Source organism: Etheostoma spectabile, chromosome 13 (genome assembly GCF_008692095.1).
Source record: "Etheostoma spectabile isolate EspeVRDwgs_2016 chromosome 13, UIUC_Espe_1.0, whole genome shotgun sequence".
Taxonomy (NCBI): Eukaryota; Metazoa; Chordata; class Actinopteri; order Perciformes; family Percidae; genus Etheostoma; species Etheostoma spectabile.
In genome coordinates, this window is record NC_045745.1 from 27,475,045 (window position 1) to 27,482,625 (window position 7,581).

Consider the following 7,581-nt stretch of genomic DNA (forward strand, 5'->3'; position numbering starts at 1 on the left):
GATTCTGATTTTTATGTATGAAATTTAGGGCAGTCCGAGAAGTTAAATGAAAATGTATGGCACTCATTTTAAAGAAAATAACAGCAGTATCTCACATGTAAAAAAAAATCCAGCAAATCCACATGATGGGATGACCCTAGATGCCAGACAAATGCCCTCAACATTCAATTGTTTGCAGTGTTGTGTAGCCAAATCTCTGTTTTTGGCAGACTGGCAAAATACACAAGCAGTTGTTTGTCCCACTGGATTAAACATGTTTTGTATGCATGAGAATATACAGAATTGTCAAGGTTTTTAAATACCAGTCTCATAAGCGGCAATAATAAAGTGTGTGAAAGGAAAAGTAAATGAATAACACTTTTAATGGTTGAAACAAGACTTGGCTATATGTACATGATTCTGTTGTAAAGTGCTAGACCAGACCTACCAACAAATCTCTGTTTGACAGTTTAATTTTGGTTGCAAAACCTATTCTAAGTGTAAATGAATCATTATGAGACACATAAGACAACTGCAAACATTATCAAGGCTGCTGGTGTTATATTTCAACAAATACACCAGTGCATCGTCAGCATATCAACAGAAAAGCAATTTATTAATTTGGATGACAAAAATCAGGTATGTTGAAGTCAATAGAAAGCATGATCATCTGTAGTTGCTTTGAAAGTCAGTCAACATAGTCTCTGCAAACAAATATTTGAAGGAATATTTGTAATAAGTATGAGTATGTTCCACTACAAATTCTGATCAAATAAGCCCAAAAACCCTGTATTTATATTGTATGCACCAACTATATCTATAGCACTGGTGTTCCTCACCAGTTAGTATGTTACCTCAGCCCATTAAGAACAGACACTTAATTAATTTCTTTAATTAACATTCTGAGTGATATACATTCAAACTCTTCACAGGCCATTCTGAACTGCCAGTTATCTAATGCTGAAAGTCCAAGAGTCATTGTAACTGTAAATATACAGTCAATGTGGTTTGGGCTAGAGAATGAGGTTAATGCAGCCTTGACAATGATTTCTTTTACTGTGTTAGCATGATTACAGTCATTGGTTATCCATGCACACGCTGTACAATGTCCAGTTAGAAGTCAGGCTTATTAAAACAATCACAATACACAATACAAACACATTAAGCTTTGAATGAGTTATAATATGCAAGCCACCTGTGGTTAGTCAGAGGCACAGAAGCAACTCTCAATTTGTCTGTCTCTTTCAAAGACCATAATTAAGCTAACCTATGCCACTGCGTAGAGATGGTCCATTTCTGTTTTTAACACTGTTATGTATTCCTAGTTTAATTGTCTATCCTATGCCAGGGCATTGGTTAGCTTAAACCTACAATTAAGAAACAGCTTAATTGTAGCTGGATTAGACAGTCTAGACATCCGACAATGCTATCTAACAGTGTCTCATGGTAGAAATATATCCTCACGTTGCAAGAGAGAGGGTTGGCACTCAAATAGATGACTGACATGCAACCAAGTTCCAAAGTTTTGATGCAGGGGAGACTTTTCAGCCATAGGGAGACATCACTGTTCTGTTCTTTGGAACAGCATCCTTTGAACTGCAAGCGCACACATGCAAACTCTTTCAAAGAAACTACACACAGGCTGAACATCCTACATGTGATGCCATCTAGTGGTTGCTGCATGCTCCGGCCACACCCTGTGAAGTGCAGGACTTCACAATGCACAAAAGTGCAACGCTACATCGTAGTTGGTTGTGTTCAGTGCAACAGACCACTCCTGACCACACCCAACTGGATTGTTGGGTGTGGTCAGTGGTGCAACAGACTTGAACCTTTCAACCCATAGAGGTCAGTGCAACAATTTTGACTCCATACATAGTTTAGAGTGGAGTTTCTCATTAACAATCTAGGAGGCATCTTTACAGCACAAATGGCAGTGCCAGTGGTAAACAATTCTCCAACTTGCTGGTACATCCAAAAACATCATTCTGATCATTTAAATGTTAAGTGTCATTGATTTCCTGACCATGCAGACACATGCTTTGGATTAGGAATCAAGTCTTTATCTTTAGTTGTTTTTGTGTTATTTTTTATTGTCTAAGATTGTGTCATGTCTTAAAATGTCTGTCTACAGGTTAAAAGCCAAGATCCAGACCACCACCCAATAATAAACTGCTACACCCTAACCCAATGTCTCTTTGTCCACCAAACTGTATGAGAATTCTCCAATACATTTATTGATATTTCCTGCAAACAAGCTAGCTAACAGGGACAACAATAAAAACTGCTCCACTGTTGGGTTGAGCAAGGCTAAAAACAAATTTAGGGATCTCTAGCCTGAAATACTCACAAAAGACTGTACAAAGGGATTCCGGAGACAATGTGTCTTGACTTGCATAGCATAGACAAGCGGAGTAGAAAAAAGGGAACCTCATTGGAAAGCAGCTAATGTTACAGCTAATGCCCTAGGGTCAACTAGAGAACCTTGTAGGACAAACAAAGTCTGAGGGAGGCCAAAACACAAAGGGATCATTTACAGAACATTCCACTGTATTCAGCACAGTAGCACATAGCTGGTATGAGGGAATTATTTTACATAATATCATTCCACTATCTCATGTTATGTTATTTTGGAAGTTTACACAGCGGGTAATTAATCTAGTAGAGTATATCATATGAGGAACAAAAACTGGTGCACAAAGGGCTATTCTAAAAAGCACTGCTCATTTGCCTAAATGTATTTTAGGTATGTTAAACCAGTGACGTGCATGATCAACGAATAGCTCAAATTAAGCATTCAAGAGGGAGCCATTACATCATCAGAGTGTTAATTAGGACTTTTGAAAGAGGTAGCAGACAAATTGAGAGTTGCTTCTGTGCCTCTAAAAAACTGTGGGTGGCTTACAGTCATTGAATCATCCAAAGATTGATTTTCAGCATTCTTTGTACCCTGTGCTCACAGGGTTTTACTGATTCAGCTGCCAGGACTGGATTTTAAAGCTGCATTAAGTAATTTATGACCACTAGGGGGCGGAAAGACTCCAGAACAAGTTCACAACAGTAAGCAATTAGCTTATGAAGTTGTTATGGCTAACATGTTAGCAAACAGTTGCCTACTTACAAATCCAGCAGAAACAGAGCAACACGGACATCCCTTTGGTCTCCTTTTTCTGGCCACCTGTTGAATGTAATTCCAATATTCACAGGCGTTTAGCCCTTGTTCGGTCTTCCAGCGCATGAGAAAAGTATTTGTTTCTTTTTGGCCAGCTAAATGTTCGAGTTTCTTCCCCAGATACTTCGGCTCTTTGCCATTTCGCGCTGGGCAGTTAGCGCACAATTAGCTTGTTTTAGCTTCTGAGTTGGGAGCAGCTGCCCACAGTCGTACACATTCGTAAGACATTGTTTTGGATTTGTCGCTCCAGAAACCAAAACAATGAGCTAAAATTGGCTGAAAGCTGCAAGCTTCATATTGAGCTGTTGATTCTCAGTGATATCGGCAATACTACCAATCCCATAAGCAGGAGGGAGTCGTATCATTAATGGCACAAAATATTGCTTAATGCATCTTTAAATCAAGTCAACATGCTGTACTATATGCAGGTTTTCATTCCATCTGAGGACTATACCAGGTGATTTCATTATTTAAGGTACTTTCAACCACAGAGGAATAACTCACTGAAATGACTTGGTGTAGTGTTTGATTGGAAGGAAAATCTCCATCACACATGGTTTCAGATCCCTGGTCAACAGAGGTTTTGCTATAATGGGGCTCACATCATCTCGGTTGCTCTGATGCAGGTACAATGTTGTTACAGTAGTCAATAAAGGCATGAGGCCAATTTTCACTATTTTAACTTAGACAAAGAGGAACACACATAAAAATCCACTGGAGCAGAGAGAAGTTTAGGCCATGCCCTTGTTGCGGACTACCTGAGGTCTGGGTTAATGAGCACAGCAGTGCAGTCAAATTCATAATCTCTTGTGGCTTTGTCTTCTTTCTGAAAAGCAATTTTCGAATTACAAATCTACACAGCTGGGTTTCACAGGCTAAACCACTTTGACTCAATTTTCCAAATGAGCATCCCAGCGTGATATTTGGATTGTGTTTAATGGGTGGAAAATTTCACTTTTGCATTCACTTAGTCACACAGAGAAGATGTGAAGCACTTTTTTCTCGCAGATTTTACAGCATGTCTCCATGGCATGTCTCCACTGCTAATCAAACGTAAAGCTCATCTGTTCAACCTTCCGCCACAAACCATTCTCTCACAAATTATAAGAAAAGTCTGAACAGACTTTCACTATGATGCAAATAAGTCTGCTGAGAAGAACAAATTGAATGGACTTGTTTTTTGTCTCAAGTTTGCGCAGAGTTCAGAGCCATTTTCTCCCCCTTTGATTCTACCTCCCACACCTGCTTGCTCACCATCCTTTCATCTTCATCACCTCCGCTCTCCTCTCACTCCCTCTCCCCTCTCCTTCTGTCTTATTGGTCTGTGACCAACATCATCAAGCGTTATCTATCAATAGCTAGGCTAATAGGTATCAACACAGGAACCTATCTGAATTAACCATAATGCCCAGTTAAGCCTGCTATTGATTTTGTGCAATTAGTTCATCCCTTCACTAATGATGGATGTGGAGGACACGGGTGAGGAAAGCAGGGAGGAGGAAAGGACGGGGGAGGCAGTGATGACTGTGGGGGACTGTAGAACAGAGGAGAGCACTGGGACAAACCTGAGGAGGGAGGTTCATTAACTGATACATACAGAAAAACATACACTGTCAGCTACATAAAAACACCCCAGGTCATCAGTAAAAACCAAACCACAGATGCAAAACCTAAAGAAAATAAAACCTCGACAAACAGAATCCATCAGTGTCTTACCTTCCAATCATGGTAGAGTGCTGCTGGACAGCAGCCTCCAGCAGCCTCTCCAAAATGGTCCATTCCCCCATGGTGATGGAGAGGTGGCAGAGCTGTCAGAAGAAACAGGACTTGTGAAGACCAGCGGACAGCGGACTCCTTCTTCTATTTCTTCCCAGGACCGGCCTGCCCTCTTGTGGACCTGCCGGCCAGCGGGGGTACACCCAACCCCCGTCCCGCACCAGCTCCCTTTTGACCTCTACACGTTGACGTGGCCACGCGTCAGTGCGTCTTTGACTGTGTGTGGGTGAGTGAGTGTCTTCTCCTGGGCCTGTCCCGCTGTGCTTCTCTTCCTGGTGGAGGAGAGGTGCTGTGCTGATTGCCTACCCCTCCTCTCTCCCTCAGTCTCTCCCCCTCCCCTGCGTGGTGATGCTTGTCCTCCCCCTGCCGCACCACTCTGTTCTGCACTACAGCATATGCTATAGCTCACTGCATGACAACCATGATCACCCTCTCTTTTCCACTTGCCTCTCTCCGTCCCCTTGTTCTATTCTCCTCTGTCTCTTCCTCCTCTGTGCCCGCCTTCGTCCTCCACCCTACCCCCAGGGCACTCCTTGTACTCTACCTGCACTTCCTGCCATCAGTGCTGTTCTGCGCTCGTCCTTGCATTGTGTAGGATCTTTGCCTTTACTGCCCATTTGCTACTCTAACCTTAACACACACACGCTGCATATCTGATCCTCCTTGGCTCACCTCAGCAAACAGCACCATGAACACACACACTTGCACTCGATGACAGATTTGAATCCCACTCACCCACTTCCTACTAAGGACTGCAGATCCCCACCGGCACACACAGCTGCTGCCTGCTAAATGTCATTTTACGACTGGAGGAATTGTCGCTCCGCAGCTCCAAGCGTTACAAGGACCAATAAAAAACCTGCATACACATACACACATACACACACGCATACACTCAGAGCCGCACACACAAACCTGCACAAACACGCTGCCACCCAGCCCCTCAGTAATAAATCAGCTGCCTTGCTGCATCCAGTGATGCTGAACCAAGGCAGTGTGCTGCAGACCTGCTGTCCTGCGTTGTCCCCCTGGCTAATTTCAGCACAGACCAATGCCCAGAGTCATGTCTGCCGCATAGAGCGGGGATGAAAAGCTGTCCTGGGAAGCCTATTTCTGGGCTCCATCATCTTGCATCCCTCTCTCCCCCTCCTCCTGTTCTCCATCAACCGCCACTCTCTTCCTCCTTCCCCTCCTTTGCTCACGTTTGTGTGCAGATCTCAGTCTTGCCAACTACTTCTATCTCAGTGTTTGGTCCTCATCTCTGCTTTGTGCTCTCCCTCTCTTTCTCTGTCTCTTTCTCGCTCATGGAATCGCTCTAGCTCTGTCACACTCTGTGAGCATGCAACACCCCCCCCTTCCTTTTCTAATAGATCTGCTCTCTCTCCTCCCTCTCCTCCCTCTCCCTCCCTGCTTCCTTCTTGTAAATGTGCTTGGATTGCTACCCTGCTCGCTGCTTTACTTATGTTTGCAAGAATGCCTCCCACCGTACTGGTGTGTCTATTCCTGCCTGATGTTGGAAAGGGATTTGAGATCTAACTCCACTCTGTCTCCACTGCAATCCTTTGTTTCCGTCTGGAAGCTCGGCGGTGTTTCCCATGCTCTCTTTCCTCACTCTCTCTGTCACACATCCAGCCCATGCATCCAGGAGGAGGATTGCAGGGAAATAGTGGCTCTGCTCCACCCTATCCCCCATCTATCACCTCCCTTTCTCCATCTTACTGTACTGGGGATGACAACACATGTATTTTACCCTAACCCAACCCCAATGCCCGCGTTCTATTTCCTCTTCTCATCTTCTCTTTCTCTTCCTCATTCTGTCCATTTCCCCCATCCTCCATTACAGCCCCCGTGCTCCATCTCCCTCTCAGGAGAGATGAGCGACGTATTGTACTTTGCTATGACATTGAAAGCTGCATTCATTAGATCTATATTAAGGTGGTGTAGAAATGGGATGGTCTCCTCTTCATTGCACATACAGTACAGAAACAAGTGGATGTATGATGTCTAATTAACATTCACACACACCTAAACAGTAAAAGAATACATGTCTATATCCTCATCTAAGACGCATGAAAATAGAGGATACATAACAAGAGAAAGGAAAGAACCACAAGTTTTTTTTTCTCAACGATGTGAGTCATAGCAAGGTATTCCCATCTAGAAGACTGAGTCAAGTAAATGATGCAGTGACATGAAATGAGACCAGCACACTAGAATGAAGTCATGGCTTGAGGTGACAAGTTCAATTTATTTGTGCTGCATGTCCTTTTAGTAACGCTTCTTTGATTTTGGATGACATGCTTTTCTAGTTGACAGTGTATTTGTTGCAGAGTAAGCTGCATGCCTTTGGGGTGCTTTGGAAATTTTGCTACCACCTTGATATCCTCAAATCCTGTGCTGTTGTATTTCTGAAAACATCTAGCAAATAGCAGTGAGGTGTGCAAATGTACAGACCTTACACAACAACCCCTACAGTACATTAGTGATCAATTGAGCTGTCTAGTTGTGTATGTGCATGAACTCGGGCAAAATCCCTCTGCATGTGTGTGTGTGTGAAGGAGAGAAAGAGGAAGACTGAGTGGGGGGGCGGGGGACAGAGCGAAAGAGGGTTTTGTTAGTTCAGCAAGGGGACTTGGGGTCTTTCCCTTCTCAAG

The 7,581-nt window shown here is 43.4% G+C and overlaps 1 protein-coding gene across 2 annotated transcripts in view; it reads right to left on the bottom strand.

Annotated features, from left to right (window-relative positions):
• Positions 1-6,681, bottom strand: part of LOC116700717 (gap junction delta-2 protein) — a 20,400-nt gene extending 13,719 nt beyond the window's left edge. Inside the window, exons 1-2 of one of the 2 annotated variants that reach the window (XM_032534138.1) lie at positions 4,868-6,681; positions 3,101-3,157 (exon numbers count right to left, since the gene is read on the bottom strand). In XM_032534138.1, coding sequence (XP_032390029.1) covers positions 3,101-3,157; positions 4,868-4,938 — 128 coding nt within the window. In that variant the 5' untranslated portion in view covers positions 4,939-6,681. The remainder of the gene's footprint in view (positions 1-3,100; positions 3,158-4,867) is intronic. The other variant, XM_032534140.1, reaches the window with a different exon arrangement.
• Between the last annotated feature and the right edge of the window lie 900 nt (positions 6,682-7,581).